Source organism: Psammomys obesus, unplaced genomic scaffold (assembly GCF_907164565.1).
Source record: "Psammomys obesus unplaced genomic scaffold, mPsaObe1.curated_primary_1811, whole genome shotgun sequence".
NCBI lineage: Eukaryota > Metazoa > Chordata > Mammalia > Rodentia > Muridae > Psammomys > Psammomys obesus.
Genome location: NW_026596101.1, coordinates 14,197,433 through 14,214,399, shown reverse-complemented (window position 1 = coordinate 14,214,399; position 16,967 = coordinate 14,197,433). Strand labels below are relative to the sequence as shown.

General features: G+C 44.1%; 1 protein-coding gene across 1 annotated transcript in view; it reads right to left on the bottom strand.

Annotated features, from left to right (window-relative positions):
• The window catches only part of Prok2 (prokineticin 2), a 14,711-nt gene extending 3,895 nt beyond the window's left edge, over window positions 1-10,816 (bottom strand). The window contains exons 1-2 of the mRNA XM_055628622.1: window positions 10,676-10,816; window positions 7,206-7,331 (exon numbers count right to left, since the gene is read on the bottom strand). Coding sequence (XP_055484597.1) covers window positions 7,206-7,331; window positions 10,676-10,768 — 219 coding nt within the window. The 5' untranslated portion in view covers window positions 10,769-10,816. The remainder of the gene's footprint in view (window positions 1-7,205; window positions 7,332-10,675) is intronic.
• Between the last annotated feature and the right edge of the window lie 6,151 nt (window positions 10,817-16,967).

Here is a 16,967-nt window from a genome sequence, read left to right as displayed (position 1 = left end):
CACACACACACACACACACACACACACACACACACACACACACACACGGAGGTGCAGGGAGGGGGAGAGGAAGGCTGGAAGGGACATGACTCCGTAGTGATGGAACTGCTTTCTATCTTGAGTGCATCAGTTGCCTGTTGCTGCACATTGTCCTTCAGTTTTATAAGATGCCACCATCTGGAGAAACTAGGTATAGGGTGAAGGTTGAGAACCCTGTGTTAAACTGCAGTGTTTCTGTCTGGTGACACCGGACTTAAACCTGTAGCCACAGCTCTGACGCTTTTCCAAGAGATCACTGCACCATCAACTCTTGATGTCCAAGGTAGGACCATCAACTCTTGATGTCCACAGTAGGAAAAATGGGGAAATCACATGTTGTGTCCTCTCTAACCATCTTTTACTAAACTGTTAAGCCACATCATTTAACTTTTTTGTTTGTTTGTTTGTTTGTTTGTTTGTTTTGCAGGACAGGGTTTCTCTGTGTAGTCTTGGCAGTCCTATAGACTAGGCTGGCCTTGAACTTACAGAGGCCCATCTGTCTCTGCCTCCCAAGTGCTGGGATTAAAGGTGTGTGCTACCACTGCCCAAAATTACTAAAGTTCTGCAACATTAACAAATACCCTTAAAATCTTTGAAAAGAGCATATTCTTGAGTTATATTTACCGTGTTTAGTCATACACTGGTTTCAAAAGAGGAACCACTAATAAAGTTTTAGTTCTTCAAAAACTTTTTTAGTAAAAAATTATTTACTATAATTTCAATATTCAGAAGGTAGAAGGTTATAAATTCTACATTGTGACCATAGAACAAAATGAAAGGGAAATAGAGAAAGAGACATAGAGGGAGAGAGAGTGAAAGGGAAAGAAAAGAAAAAGGAAAGGAAGAAGAGTATGTTAAAATGTGTATATAAAAGTGTTGGGGGGAGTGGGGAAACGGCTCAGTTAAGTGCTTCCTGTGCAAGCACCCACATGACAGCCAGGCCCAGTGCAGATCTGTGATCCCAGTGCTGAAGAGTTACAAACAGCTGGATGACTGGCAAACACCTGCCTACCTAAACCATGAGCTCCGGGTTCAAGGAAAGACCCTGTCTCAAGAAGTAAGATTGAAAGTTAATGAAGACGGCAACATCGACCTCTGGCCTCAACATGTACACATGTACACACACACACACACACACACACACACACACACACACACACACGTAAACAAATAATAAAGACAGACACACTTACAAAGTGAATTGGAGCTGTTTGTGTAGCTCAGTGGGAGAACACTAGCATGGGCAAGGCTCCATGATTAGTCCCCATACAAACAAACCAGCAGACGGAACAAATTTAAAGATGAGATAAGAGAACACCTCTTTAAATCAAAAAACAATAAAATAATAAATTCAAATATTAATTATATTCATCAAATGGAATAGAAAACCTGGCATAAAATTTTTTTTTCTTAATTATGAAACTCATAATCTAGTAAAAAAGCCACAATGCAACTATTAATAGAAATTAAAATAGTGTGTTTTCATACTAGTGCTTCCTACAGACATGATTTCATAAGTCATTCAAAGTGTTTTTTAAAAAAAAAAACCCACGGATACCCGTTAAAGCTATTGTTTGACATAAAATGTGTTTTCTCCAGGTAAACTAATGTTTTAAGCTCTTTTCTTCTTTGGTTATTTTGCTTTTGGTGGTGCTCAGGATTGAACTCAGGTCCTTGGCTTCATGAGGTACATGTTCTAACCCTGAGCTACTGCCCTAGGGACTCACTCCCTAAGCCAGGCTGACCTTGAACTCTGGTTCTGCCTGTCTCCGGGTCCCAACTGCTAAGATTATAGCCATGTACAATCAAGTCCCACTGTTTGTTCGTTTGCACTGTTTTGATTTATCAAATATAAAGTCAAAAGCCCTGCACTTTTAAAATGACAGTCTGGCACCGGCTTGGAAGTCTCTGCATCAATGGGTGCACCTGAGACAGAGGAGAAAGCTGACCTCAAAACTGCCTGCCTCCACCTACCGCTCCTGCTTCATCACAAACACAGTTTTATTCATTCAAAAGAGAGATGTGGAAGCTGCTGACTATGCCAACCTGAAGAAGGAGAAAAAATTTCCCATAAAGGCGCTATAGATTCACAGTTCACTAAGAAACTGTCATTAAGCTTGAGCAGAAATGAAAAGCTGCACTGTAATATTCATCGGGACATATTTATAAAATCATTCTTCTTTACTTATCCTGAATGTAGCTGAGGGCATTCTGGAAGAACAGTATTTTTCTAGAATACACTAACTTAATTTTCACCACTATTATCAACTTCAGTACTGACTCTGAATAGAGCTTGTCAAAGCGACCTTTCAAATTTTCCAAAACAGAAGAAAAGGGTATAAAATGTTGTAAAGCTGAGTTCTAGAAACACATTTAAGGTAGATGTCTCAGTGGGGGAAAGTGAGCTTGACATTAATTCTTGTCTTTGAGAACGTATGGCAGTTTATCACTTCATATTTCCTATAAAACCATACTTAAAGAATTTTTTTATTTGACCTGCTATGAAAACAAACTGCAGGAATATAAGCAGGCTTATGGGAGAAGAAATTCTTGCAGAATTGACCTGAGCTTGAAGTTAAATTGTGGAAATAAAATTCAGTTGCTTTGTAAGTATCAAAAAGAGCAAGGGAGTCCCTGCCCCTGCCCCTACCTCTGGCCTGCCTTACCCTGCCCTGGCCATGTGAGCACTCAGCTAGCCTCTTTCTAACTTTAGTTTTGCCTCTTTAGGGCCTTGTGAGGAAGAAACTTGGTGGAAGTTTACTGAAGCCCTGAAGATTATTATAAGAATGAGAGAATCTGTGATGTGCATCAATCAAAACCCAGGATTGACAGCTCCTGAAACACATTTTCAAGAGAAAGCCACATAATGTCATGAAAGATACCATCCCGGCAGATGAACCATTCTCAGCAGAAACGCAATAACGAAAAACCACAAGCAGCTAAATGAATTAAGGAAGGCAGTGCAGGATCAGGAGGACTGACAGGAGTTACAAAAGAAATGAGGAGAAAAGCTAGAAACATTAGTTGGCAGCCTCGGTAACAGATTAGATCAAGCAGAAGAAAAAATGACAGAGCTTGCAGACAGACCACTGTCTGTTAGTGTCAGACAGAAAGAGCAAAAGAGAAAGAGGGAGGGAGGGAGAAGAGAGAGAATGCAAGAGCTTTGGGATACCCTTCAAAAGCCAAACAATCAGCTCATTGGCGCACGTGAGGAAGAACAACAACAGTCTGAGGGCATAGAAAACCTCCTCAGAGGCCTGCTGTCTTTTGACGGGAGAGACCCTGGGAAGAGAAGGATGAGGAAACTGTGGTCTGGATGTAATATATGAGAAAAGAATAAAAGAAAAAAAAAAAAAAAGAAAAGAAAAACTCACCAAATTTTAACAAACACGTGGACACCCAGGTGTAAGAAGCATTGAGAATCTTAAATGCACATAACTACAGAAATAGGGCACCATGATATGTCATTGCGAAGCTGATGAAAGTATAGGATCAAAAGAATATTACAGTCTGCTAGAAAGAAATGTCAAGTAACATTTAAAGGCAAATATATTAGACTAATGGCAGATTTCTCAGCAGGAACTTCAAATGCCAGGAATGTATGGAATGATGTATTTCCAGTCCTGAAGGAAAATAACTACCAACCAAGACTGCTGTATCTAGCAAGGCTGTCCTTCCCAGCTGAAGGATAAGCAAGTACCTTCTGTGATAAGGATAAGCTAAGAAAACTCATGGCCACTAAACCAGGAACACAAAAGATGCTTAAAGAAATCCTATATCCAGAAGAGAAAGAATTTAATAAATACCACCATTAAGAACATGAGTAAGTCCCACTAGAAAAAGAGATTCGCCAATGAGGAGTAAGAAAGACTGCTAATACAGCAAACCCCCTAATTTATAAACAGGAATGAATGACCAAAATACATTCAAAACTATTTGAAAAAAAAATCAGAATGTGATGTGGATCTATATGCCAGGTGTTGGAACAGCACCTAATTTTATAAAAACAAAATATTACTAGACATAGAAAAGAGAATTTTGGCTCCCATGCAACAGTGGGTGGATTTTAACAACAAGAACCAACTTTGCGTAACTGGAGAAAAGATCCCAAAATTTATGGGAGAGCACAAAAGACATTAAGTAGCCAAGGAAACCTGCGCAAGGAAAACATTTCAGGATGTTAGCACTCGAAGGTTTCCTAGATACGGCTTAAAAGGTAGAGAAGACAGGAACTGACTCCTGGAATTACATGCCACGTGTCTGCTCCGCAAAGCTGATGGTCTCGCTCAGTTGGCCTCTGGAATGAAGCAGCCCGCGGTGGTTTGGAGAAGAACAGCCCCCATCAGTTCACGCGTTTGAACACTTAGTTTGGGGAGAAGCAGGAAGTGTGGCCTTGTTGGATGAAGTGTGTTTCCAGGGTGGGCTTGAAGTTTCAAAAGACGATTCCACAGGTGCTCTCTGCTTCCTGCTTGTGGTTTGGGCCCGTGAGCTCCCCTACGTTCCTGATGCTACGCCTTTTCTGGGCTACCATGGACTCCTAACTCTGTAAAATCTATAAAACCTAATTAAATGCTTTCTTCTTCCTCCTCCTCCTTCCTCTTTTTTTTTTTTTTTTTTTTTTTTTTTTCCTTCTTCTAGTCTTTTGAGACAGGGTTTTTTTTTTTGTAGCCGTGGATGTCCTATTAGACTAGGCTGGCTTCAAACTCAGAGATCCTCCAGCCTCTGGCTCCTGAGTGCTAAGATTAAAAGCATGCGCCACCACCACCCAGCTAATAAAAAAAAAAAATCAAAAAAACAAACCAACTAAACAACAAGAACAACAAAAACAAAAAGAAATGGAAGGACCTGGGGAAATGGCTCAGACTTTAAACTGTTTGCCAGGCAAGCACAAGGACCCGAGTTCAGATCCTCTGCCCTTATGTTAAAAAGCCAGGCACCAAGTGAGGAGCACAGCCAACACTGATGCCTGGCATCGACAGGCAAACACAAAAGCATGTGCACACACGCATGTACGCATGTATACACACATGGCACAAATTACAAACCTGGGCTATTAGCACTTATTCTAGTGGGCATCTTATCTCTGCCTTGGTTTTCAGTTAAGGAAAATGCTCAAGTGACCACAACTGATTTCACTGGGGTAGAGCAATCGAGTCATCAGGGCTACACATGCAAGCGGGTGTCAGAAGGTCATGAGGCTTGCTGTTTGTGTGACCTCAGCTGGGCTTAAGGTTGTACAGAGTGCAAGAAAAATTTAAAAGTGCAACACAGGTGTGAGATATTGGTTTAGAGTAACATACAAAACAAACATTTTATATAGATCATATGGCTCATACATCTGACCTGTGACAGTAGTTACTGTTAATACCAAAAGGTCATATATATATATATATATATATATACATACATACATACATACATACATACATACATACATATATATATGTATATATATATACATACATACATATATATATACATACATACATACATATATATATATATATAAACTCTATACACTAACCACATGATTCGCAAAGCAAAAAGACAACAGGAGACTACTTTAGGGACAATGGCTTCAGTGCACAAAAGAGGACTCGCTAGGAGTAAGGAAGAAACTGGATTCGTTACCAAAAGCAGGTGGGCCAGCCTCACCTGCTCCTGGGAAGCCTGATGTTTAGACAGGTGGCTAACGGTAAAGACCCTTGTTGTCTTACAATGTCCAGGAACAGAAGGTGTGTGTCATGTTTTAAAAAACGGCAGTGAAGTCTTGCACCGTCAAACCACAGGAAGAATGGCTCAAATGCAACAGGAAGCATTTCATAAGGCTACCAACCACGGGAAAGCTGGCCATGAATACAGCCTTCAGACAGGCTTCCCAGCAAGCCAAGTGGGGTCCCCACACTGAGGTTCACCTCACTAACAGGCTACCAAAGTTCATTTCCTTATGTTCACTCCGAGAGGGTAAAAATATGGGGTGTTATCTGGGACAGCTAGAATCCCGGGGTAGATGGCTGTAACTATGAGAGCTTCAAACCCAAAGGCATGGAGTGGGGGTTGTCAAAGATAGAATTCTATTTGATTTGATAATATGCTACCAACACCTCTGAGAAAAAAAGTAAAAAGAAACAGAGTTCCTCCAAGATGCCCCCTGCCCTAGGCCTTTATCTAACTGCCCCTGCACCAAATTTTATTGATGTGAACAATGAGGGAGAGATAGCAAGAAGGGGATGGCCCTTGCCAACCTGCAGAACTTGAGCGACACTATCCTCTGTTTAGGGTTTTTGTTTGTTTTTTGTTTTTTTCACGTGAAGGACAGGAGCACAGGTCCACACACTGTCTGGTCACATTCAAACTTCCCCCTATCTACCTCCTGATATAACACAAACCCCACTGGCCCTCCGGTGGCAGAATATGCAATTCCTAAGAAAGCCTCTAAGCCCTGACTGACCAGACGCCAAAGGCCCGCAGCCTTGCTTCTGAGGATCTATAACCTTTCTATAGTTCTTTAGGTCATCATGACATTGAGCTGCTGCTCTGTAATCACAGTAGGAAATTAAATGTCATGAATCTCCGAAGTTATGAAGATTTTATCTCACAGGAACAGAAGCAAAATCAAAACTTCAATGGGGTACTGTGGTGTAAGCCCAGTAATTGGCGGTGGGGGGTTAGGCAGGAGGTTAGAGAAAGTCAAGTCATGTCAACACGAGAAGATGTCTCAGAGACAAATGCCAACAAAACAATGTTTAAGATGCAAGAGCAAGTGAGTTTGTTCTTGGTGCTTGTCTGAAAACAAAACACAGCAAACAAAACCCACAAAGCTGACTGATCGTAGCAGCTCCACCAACTGATTAAGCATGGAGTCTTTTTGAGAACCCTTTTGATTTTACACAGCATATTCCAGCAGAGTATCTGCTTTGTCTACTATGAACAGAAGTGAATTCACACGTTAGGAATTATGTTGATAGGTTCCTTTTGGTATCAGAAGAGCAATGGTATAGAAATGATCACTGGAGCAGAAGGGGAGAAAAAGGAAGAGATAACTATGTAGCTATGACCTCAGTGTACTGGCCTCTGACTAGTTTCAAGTGAAGTAGCCAAGCCTTCCGTCATACAGGTCTTGCTCAGAGGGAAGGTGTACCGGGAGTGCCTGGGCAGACACTAACTTTCCGAGTCAGGGGATGGCAGCTGTCTCCCACTTGGCCCATAGGCGTGCATATCCTGATGCTCTTGACCCAGATACTGACGGCGCAGCACATGCCTCCTCCACACTGAGAGTCCTTGTCGCAAGCCTGAAATGAAATAAACCAACAGATAAATATAGTAGGAAAGGCCCAGGATAGGAAGCTCTAAAATTAGCAGGGAAAACCCTCTTTAAATATCCAATTACCCAGCCAGGATAGTACTCGCCACACAGACACGAGGACACGAGTTCAGTCCTCACGTCCCCCATGGAGCACCAGACACTGTGGCTTGCACGTGCAATTCCAGCTCTGGAAAGATGGAGGCAGGTGGATCCTTGGGGGCCAACCAGTCTAGCCAAATTGGGACATTCTATGCCAGGGAGAAAGTATGTCTCAAAAGATAAGGTGGGCCACACCTGAGTTTAACCCCTGTCTTCCACACACATGCCCCACACCCAACATGTACACCAACATACACTCCCCACACACACACACACAAAAAAAATCCTAAGCACCAATTTTAATAAAATAGAACCACAAGCTCCACTTGCTTGTCTATCCTTACAATCAACACTGATCAGAATGTTTCCATGAACTAAAGAGCTCCTATATGATGAAACCCAGGATCAAGGAAGGAGGGACAGGAGGACTGGAGGACAGGGGGGAGGGGGCGGGGGGACATGACGAAAACAACATCTCAATTCTCTTCCCTTGATGCTTTATGGCTGAGCTTGAAGAAGGAGTTTATGCTAGTTTTCACTCTACACAGTCATAAGGAACTACACAAACCACAAGATTTTATGACTATTAACTGCTGAATATATGGGGCCTGGTTTCTTTTCTTTTCTTTTTTTTTTTTTTTAAGAGATTGAAATGGCCCCTACATTTGGCACAAACCACTGCAGACTTGTGAGGGCACCAATGTAACCTCCAGAAGTGCTCATTTTCCCTTCCTGTGCTTAGTGAGACTGGGTGCTTCTTGCACAGGTTACCTGATTTTCACCATTTCCTCTTTCAAAATAAGAACTGTCCGAGGATGGGAGGGGACAGAGCAAGGCTGTCCCCACTGGTCTGTGAGACTGACAGGCAGAAAGGAACTGGCTGGCTTAGGATGAGCAGAGGTGTATATTAGAAACTCAATCGAACTGGTCCCTAAGGTCCAAAGCAGGTGAGGAAAGGCACAGATGCCATCAGCAGCAGTCATTCCTCAAAGGACACACCCGGCACACAAGGACCACAAAAACACACAGCCTACACTTATGTGCCTGAGAATCTATCTTAAGGACTAGAGCTCTTTCTGAGCACCACCAACAAAGTGGGATGCCTTGTTTCGACAACGTAAAGAAATCTGTTTTGTGCTTCAAAATAAGTAGTGGCTGAAAATGACAACTTTAACTTTGGATGGCTTTTTTTGGGGTGCGGGTGGTGATGTTTAAACACTCCCTCCTTTTAATTTTTGTCTGGACATCGGAAATCCTGCAAATATGACCATCAGAGCCCTATGTTAGGGCTACTCAACAGTCATTTGCAATGTGGTTTTAACACATCTATATGAAGATATCAAGTTCAAAGACCATGAGCACACACATATGTGTGTGTATGTGTGTGTGTGAGTATGTGTGTGTGTTAAACACTTAAGGGGGGGATGTTTCAGCCAGTGTTTTAGTAGATATACAAAACGCTAACTACTGAAGCCCCATCAGCTCTTTTTCTAAGATGATTTAAAAAAAAAAAAAAAAAGCCAGGCAAAATCTTTTAAAATCCAATCAATCACTTAGACGCTCATCACCTTGTATACACTATATCTAGATAAATCACTGACTTTTTCATTTGAATCCAGATGGTTTCTGTCAGGGAGATATAACTACGTTTTATTGCCACGTTGCTTTAGAGAATAAATTTTCCAACACTTTTTTTTTCATAACGTTGAATTAACAACAACAACAACAAGAAGCCAAGAGGCCACGTGACTGTATGCACAACTCTCCCAGCCCCACCAGCGTGTAAACATGAAATAAAAATTTCATTTTATAACACAAAGCTCCAGTTGTTGGAAATTTACAAAGAGTTGCATAAGTTTATATCTTTTTAATTAGACAGCTGTTTCCTAGTACCCTTCATTCTTCTTAACCCATTGCAGAGCCAAGCAAACAGGGTCCTCCTGTGAATGGAACAAAACCACGCTGGCACTACCCAGGAACCTTGGGGCTTAGAGGATTAGGAAACACTTAGAATGAACCAGCAGGGGAAGGAGGGAAAAAATCCAACCCAATCATGTTTCCATTCCCATGTGCTACAAAGACACTGTAGAAACTTTTGTTCACGCGCACCAACTGGCTACTGATGAAGCTATATAAGTGGGTTTAAAAAAAAAAAAATCTCTGCTCTAATAAATACCGCAAAGCATAGAATAACTATCTATGGGGCAGAACTCCATGCTGTCGTAGCCACGGTGCTTTCAGAATGCAATCTATACACAAGGGGAAGACGGAGAACATCCATCTTTCTTTATTCACCATTGAGCCTCCTCTTAAATGACATGTTATTTTATTACCTGTATGCCATTGTTCCGAATACATCTATATTAAAATCCAGTAGTGTGCTCTTAGATATTAAAAAGTGATTTAAATAAATAAATCTAGTAAAAAAAAAAATGCTAACAACTTTTTTTTTTTCTTTGATGAGTGAAACAACAGCCAACAGCCGAGGTTCTGCCGGGCTGTTCAAACAGACTTCTGAAATTCTGTGCTGTTCAGATAGACGAAAAGGAAAGCGTCGAAAGTCTTGAAGGAATAGGCTCTTTCTAAGCAGGGTGAAGATATTCTGTTGAGTTTAAACAATGTCTAGTGACAGCCTGCTCCATCAATAAACCCTATGAGTGAGGCATCAAGAATCCAACTCGACAATTTATGTGACAAGAACTTCACTCTGTGTGTGTGTGGGGGGGGCGTTGGTAAAGAATAATATTAAAAAAAAAAAAAAAAAAAGAGCAACTGCCCCAGAACACAGTAAGAAGAGCTCACAAGTGCTTTCCAAAACTCACACGTGACCCGGACCCAAGGTAAGACCCACGGGAGCCGTAGAATTTGAGGTATATGTTTTGCTCTTTCCTAATTTAAGGAAGGGTGGCCAGCTTTTGGGCCAGGGGTTTTCCAGCTCCTGGAAAAGAACTTTCTCACTGGGGAAGAAACTTCTTTGAGCTACTCAACAGAACAGCAGACCAAACCTGAGGGGTACAGAGGTAGAGGTGAGGAAGGCAGAGGCTGAGGCTGTCCAATTCCGTAATGCGCCTGGCTGCAACCTGCCTTGGGAGTAGGGCGTGTTCCCAAGTGCCCAAAGGACGATCTAGGGGGGATGTCACCCGGGGCGAGCCCTTCCCGGTGCCCTAAGACCCCAGGCCTAGTGTCTCCGGGGGGCGATCCGGGGGCGCGACAGGTGCGCGAGCAGCTTACCCCGGTGATGACCGCGGCGTCCCCGGCGGGCGGCGAGAGCATCAGCGGTAGCAGCAGAAGTAGCAGTAGCGGGGCACAGCGCGGGCCCCCCATGGCTCCCCGGAGACACGGTGGCGGTGGAGGCACGCGATCGGAGACGTTGGGGGAGCCGGGACGTTGGGGACGCGTGGCCGGGCTGTTCTGCCGAGCCGCGAGCCTGGCGGCGGTTATAAAGGCGAGCCCCGCGGGTGACTCACGCCAGGCAGCACGCGGGGGACACGGCGCGGGCACACACCCCGAGCCCCGCCAGCCCACGCGCACGTGCCCCCCGCTCCCCACGAGCACGGGCGCCACGCGGGCAGAGCCCCCCGCGGGGCGCCGCAGCCCCAGCCAGCCTGCCTGCCGCTTTTGTGGTCTCAGAGGCCGCCCCCCCTCCTCCGTTGTCCTGCTTTTCAGGGCTCCACGTGCCTCAGCCCCCCACACTCGTAGACGCACATCATTTGCTATACAGATGTGCGCGCGGGAGGGGGGGTGGGTACTACCCACGACGTGCCAGGCGCGGCGGACACAACTGCCCCGTATTTGTATACACATTTGTTCAGCACGTCTCCAGAGAGCGCTGTGTGCGTGCCAGGTACTGCCACCGGCTCTGAGGTGGCACAACTTAGGAAGGACAGAAAACAAACCAACAAACGGGAAGTGTGTGTAGTGGGGTGGAAAAACGGAGCACCATGCACACCCCTAATCCCACGTCTCTTGCGAAGTGGAGGGACTCAACTGCCTCTCCAGCTGTGGGAGGCTCCCTTACTTTTTTGAAATGACTTCCCCGGGTGCCCACATCTGCTCCTGACCCTCTCCGCCCTTATTTCCCTCACGTGCATTCCCTCCCCTCGTCGGCAGACAGCTTCTAGCCAGCTTCAGGCGGAGCAGGATGCTGCCAAGGGGGTTGGGGGTTGGGGGAGAAGAGAACTCCCCAGATTGTTCTGCCAGCCTGAGGCCCTGGGAAGGTGGCTCTCTCCCAGCTCTGTTCTCCAACCCAGGAAACTCCAAGTCTTCTGTGTGATTCCTTGGTTCAGGTCAAACACTGTTGTGTGTCTGCTGGCTCCTAGGTCCTCCAAGAGACAGGGGACAACTTTGTCCTTTCTGTGTCCGTAGGGTGGCTCCAATGATCTCACCTTGCTTGCTTCTACAGGGACGATCAGTTTGACTTTTTTTCTGGGGTTTTGGGGCGCCCACCTTCCTCCTCCAAGGCTAGGGACCTCAGACTTTCTCATGTCCCTTAGGACCACTGACTGCTGAAGGGCAGATGGGCCTTTTCAGCCTCTTTAATCAATGCAGTAAGGAGAGCCGGGCCACAGTTACTTTCAGACTGTGGGATTCCCCCATGCCAAAGCATTCAGACGAAATGTAGAGGGGAAAAAAAAAATGAACAAAGGGCCAGGGAATTATTTGAATGTTAAACAGCTGGGCATTTCAAGCCCTAGATCTTTGGCTGAGTTTTAAAGCCGTTTGTACCATGGTTTTGAGTTCAAGAAGCATCCTGAGGCTGAAAACACAAACGGGATCAAACTCATTTTTAACTTTGAGAAAACTGTTAAAAGTAGATTCGCAGTAGAGTAAGTGGAAACAGTAGCAAGTGACTGACTGGTGGAAAGTTTCCTTTTCCAGTCTCCATGCCAACGGGGGCATGGAGTGCAGCCCCGGGAAATGTAAAAAACAGTCAACATGGACTTTAACATTCCTGCCACTTTTTAAAAATTTTTTCTTAAATGGTCCGTTTCATATTTGTTACTATCAAATGCCAACTGGGTTTTCCCTACTTCTCCAAGCATAGAAAATGGGCCATCTCTACATAGTTCTGGAAATGCTAGCCTTCTATCGAGACCAGCTTTCTTACAGGGCTGTTTGCAAAACAGTCCTCTAAGATTTAAATCAAGGTTGAAGCCGGGCACAATGGAACATGCCTGTTCCCTCAGCCTGCTCTACAAAACGGGGACAGCCAGGGCTACCCAGAGAAAACCTGTCTCAAAAATAAATAAATATTGGAACCTTTCAATGGCTTTACTAGTGAAAACTCTTCAACACTACTTCTCTGAGCAAGTTATCAGATCGGCTCTGATTTCAATTCTCAGGAATGGAAAGATGCAGCTTGGATTACTGCTGTCTTACCCCTTCGGGAGGATTGGAACAATGATTAAACTGAAGTCCTGTTTTGTTTCTGCAACCTGTCATGGGGTCAAGTTAGCTGGACGAGGACTAAAACTTGTGGGTTCAGAGTATGGACTGGCAGCCCAGCAGGCTACCACTGCTCAGCTGATTTGACAAGGTGATACAAGAGCACCCAAATAATCCAATGTTTGGGAGTTAGAGGGACCTGAATTGGAATCTTTCATGGCAACTGGACTGGCCTTCGACCCCTCACAGTCTCTGCTTTGTTTCCTATGAACTGGGCATAAAATGCCAACTTCCTGGGGTCCAGCCAACATGGGGCTCAAAGGGAACCCATTTGAAAGTGTTTCACACCAGGGGGGATAGACTGACAGTTATACAAGGGGGCCCTCTCAATAAATCTCTCCCCTGATGGGTTCATTGAACAGTGATACAGCTGTTTTCTGTCCTGCCACCTCATTAGATCACACACACACACACACACACACACACATATGCTGGCAGGAGCCAATTTTCCCCCGAAAACCCTTGCACCCGGCCTTAGCCAGCACCCAGAAAATGACTAGTGAGCAGCAGGAGTGTGTTTACGGACGGAGACAGGTTACAAGCAAATGGTGCACAATGCAGGTGTACTTTATCTGTTCGGACCGTGAAGGCAGTTGGCTGAGAGGGACAGGGAGACCTGGTACCGGGGGCTCACCTGCTGTTTCCTCCAAGAATACGGAGGTGCCCCTGGAGAAGTGTCTCACAGCTGTCAGAGGTACCCCTGGCACCTGTGACTTTATTTGGAAGCAGCGTCTCTGCTGATATAATCAACCAAACTCAAAGTCATATTGGATGAGAGTGTGTCCTAAATCCAACGACTGATATCTCTGTAAAACAAAACAAAATAAAAGTGTGGTTTTGTGTGTGCGTGTTCGAGAGTGTGTGCATGTATACGTGTGGCCCACATACACACAGCGTATGTGCAGGTCAGAAGACAACCCTAGGTACTATCACCAGGTGCTTCCATCTTTCGTTTGAGACAGGCTGAAACTTTGCCACGTAGGTCAGCCTCGCTGGCCTGTGAGCCTCAAGGAAGCTGCCTGCTTCAGTCTCCCATTTTAAGCATTGTTGGGATGGCAGACTCATGTCACCACAGGCTAATGCCACCACACCTGGCTTTTTATATGGGCTCTGGAAACCGAACCCAGGGCATCATGCTTGTGAGGGGACCAAGCTATCTCCCCAGTTTTTATAACAGAAACAAGTTCCTTGGCTTCAGAGACTGAAATGACACACCTATCAACACCTCCCCCACCACCCTTCCCCATAGCTAGCTTCCAGAACCCAGAAGAGTAAAGCATCTTCCCAGAAGGCCTCACAAAGAGAAGGCCCCGTCCACGCCTTGATGTTGGCCTACTGACCTCCGGAACCACAAGAGAATAGCTTTTGGTGTATGAAGCCACCCATTCCTGCTCACCTCTCTGGGCACCTCTGGGAGACTAACAGGGAGGGCGGGGCAGGATGATTGCACATCAGCTCTCTGCTGCCTCTGCCTGGAACTCCAGCCTGACTGTGCAGTGACTGAAACAAGTCACGTGATAGTTCACCTCACTAAGGACAGCAGTGCAAATGTGGTTGGTGTTAAGAACCAGAAATCTGCTGAGCAGGGCCAGATTCTACAGGAAAGGAGCCATTGGTGGCTTGGGCCCCTTAAAGAGCTCAGTGTACTTTGACTGATCTTAATAATTCTTACTACAAAGGATAATATGTTCCTGTATTGTTTTTTTTTTTTTTTTCCTTGTTCAGTACTTCAAGTGATACAATGTGAAACAGTAAAAATGTGCAAGCTGGGAGTGTTTTAAGTAGTAAATCTTCATTCATTCACTTATTCAACAGGTACAAATTATATACCAAGCATTGAGCGAAGCGCCGAGTGGTGCAGCACATATTTGCTGACCAAAGTCCTAGGAACTTGGTGGAGATCGTGAAGGATGACTGAGAGTAGCCATGATCCCACCTCCTGATGGGAGAGCCAGGCAGAAACCTTGCTGGCAGTCAGGAGAAAGAGGTGTAAGGACTACAGTGAGTGGGAAGGAAAGCAGAAACTCCAAGATTCATTGTGTGAACTGGCTGACAGGAGGGATACTGATGCTCACGTGGGTGTGGGCAAAGGCAGTCAGACAGACAGACAGATGGGGTGGAGGGGACGGATGTGCTAAAAACCAGTGGTTTCTTATTGGACTCTTAAAAATTCCCATTCCATGTAGTGTAGGCACAATGACTAAGATTTCAGGAAAACTGTGATCTGCTGTCTGTTTTTGAGATGGTTGTTTGTTTGGCTGTTGCTGTTTTTTTAAAGTTTTACTAGGACCCAGCCATGCCTGTTTCTGCCTGTGGCTGGTGTTTACTGAGTATATGTGAGATCACGTGATCCCAAAAGCCCAAAAAAAAAAAAAAATTACTATCTGTTAATGTAGAGAAAGCTTGCTGATTGCTAGTGTGTGTGTGTGTGTGTGTGTGTGTGTGTGTGTGTTTGTGTGTGTGTTTGAGAGAGAGAGAGAGAGAGAGAGAGAGAGTTGTATGCACATGTGTGCATGGTTTTGTAGAAGCCAGAGGACAGCCTTAGCTGTCATTTCTTCAGGTGCCTTTCACCTTGCACTCTGAGACAGGGCTTCTCACTAGGCCTGGGACTCACCGAGTAAGCTCCGCTGGCTGGCCAGAGAGCCCCAGAGAGCTGCCTATCTCTGCCTCCCCAGCTCTGGGCTGATATGTATATACTATGATATGTACACCAGTCTGGCTTGTTTTTCTTGGGTTCCAGTCAGCAAACTCAGCCCCATGTGCTTATGGCCGAGCTGTTTCCTGGCTATGCTGTCTCTGGATCCAAGTGCTAAAAGAGAGCCTAGAGTTTTTGTACTGTCTCTTACTGCAAGTTTATAAAATCTTACTGATTTTTGCCACCATTGCCTTTGCTTGAACCTCGGGTGGGGTGTACTATGGAGACCCCAACTCACTACTAAAATTCTCATTCTTTTTTACTTTTGGGATATTGCCTAAAGTTCTGGCTTATTGATTGATAGCTTGCATGTAACCTTACTAATACTGATCTCAACGATCTGGCACACAGTAGGTGCTTAATCAGTGTTGGTAGAGTTTGAAAAGAATGGTGAAGAAACACATGCCCCATTCTTCATCTTGAACTACAGAAGAAGAAAACTTTCCAGATTCTGCGGCTCTGATATTAAAAATGATTCTGGCTTCGCTGAAGACTTACTTTGTATGTGTCTTTTTTCTTATGGCTTATTATGATACTATAATAGGTGGGCCTGGTAATATCATCACTGGGTTTTATTTGTCTTTGTGTAAATGACTTTTCATTTAGATTTGTTTCAAAAAATGGATATTCTCCTTTCTGCTTTGCCTTTATCCTTTAATGACATTCTTCCACGTGGCTCCTCTTGTTAAACCCATAATATCATCCTTGCTATCATTCTAAAATAATAACCATGTTTAAATGTGACACGGAAAAGGAATGGCTTTTATAATTCTAAGTAAGATATCTATTTTAATCCAGTTCAATGCTGATGATTTTCTCTTTATTTAAAAAAATATATATAAATCACCAAGATTCAATTTGAAAGCCAATTGTCTATGGAGGTGCTAAAATTCATTTGTTCCATTCAAGTGATAATGTACAGTAAAGTTTATCTATTTTTAAATAGTTGGAATATTAATCTAGGAGAAAGAGTTTTCTTAAAACAATTAGTACACAATGACTTTGAGATAATATGAAGGGCCACCGAGGAACATTTGGTTCTAAAAGACTTAGCTGTATTCATTATAATGCTGGCTGTTCTCCTCTGTCGGATTTCTTTTCTTTTTTGTTATTGAAGATGGGCCTAAAGGCAAAGCTTGCTCCTCACATACTTCAGTCTTCATTCAAAGAAAGAGATTGTGATGCAAATTTGTGGCATATTTGTTAACTTTCCAGATGGGAAAAAGAAGCCTCGCCTAAGAAAGGCATTTTCTTACCATTAGAAACCATGACTAGGTAATTGCCTTATCATCCCTTCAGGTCAACATGAACTAGCTATATCACACTGAAATAGCTGTTATTCAGCAACCTCTAAAGACTGAAAGGACCTGGAAGAAGTAATAA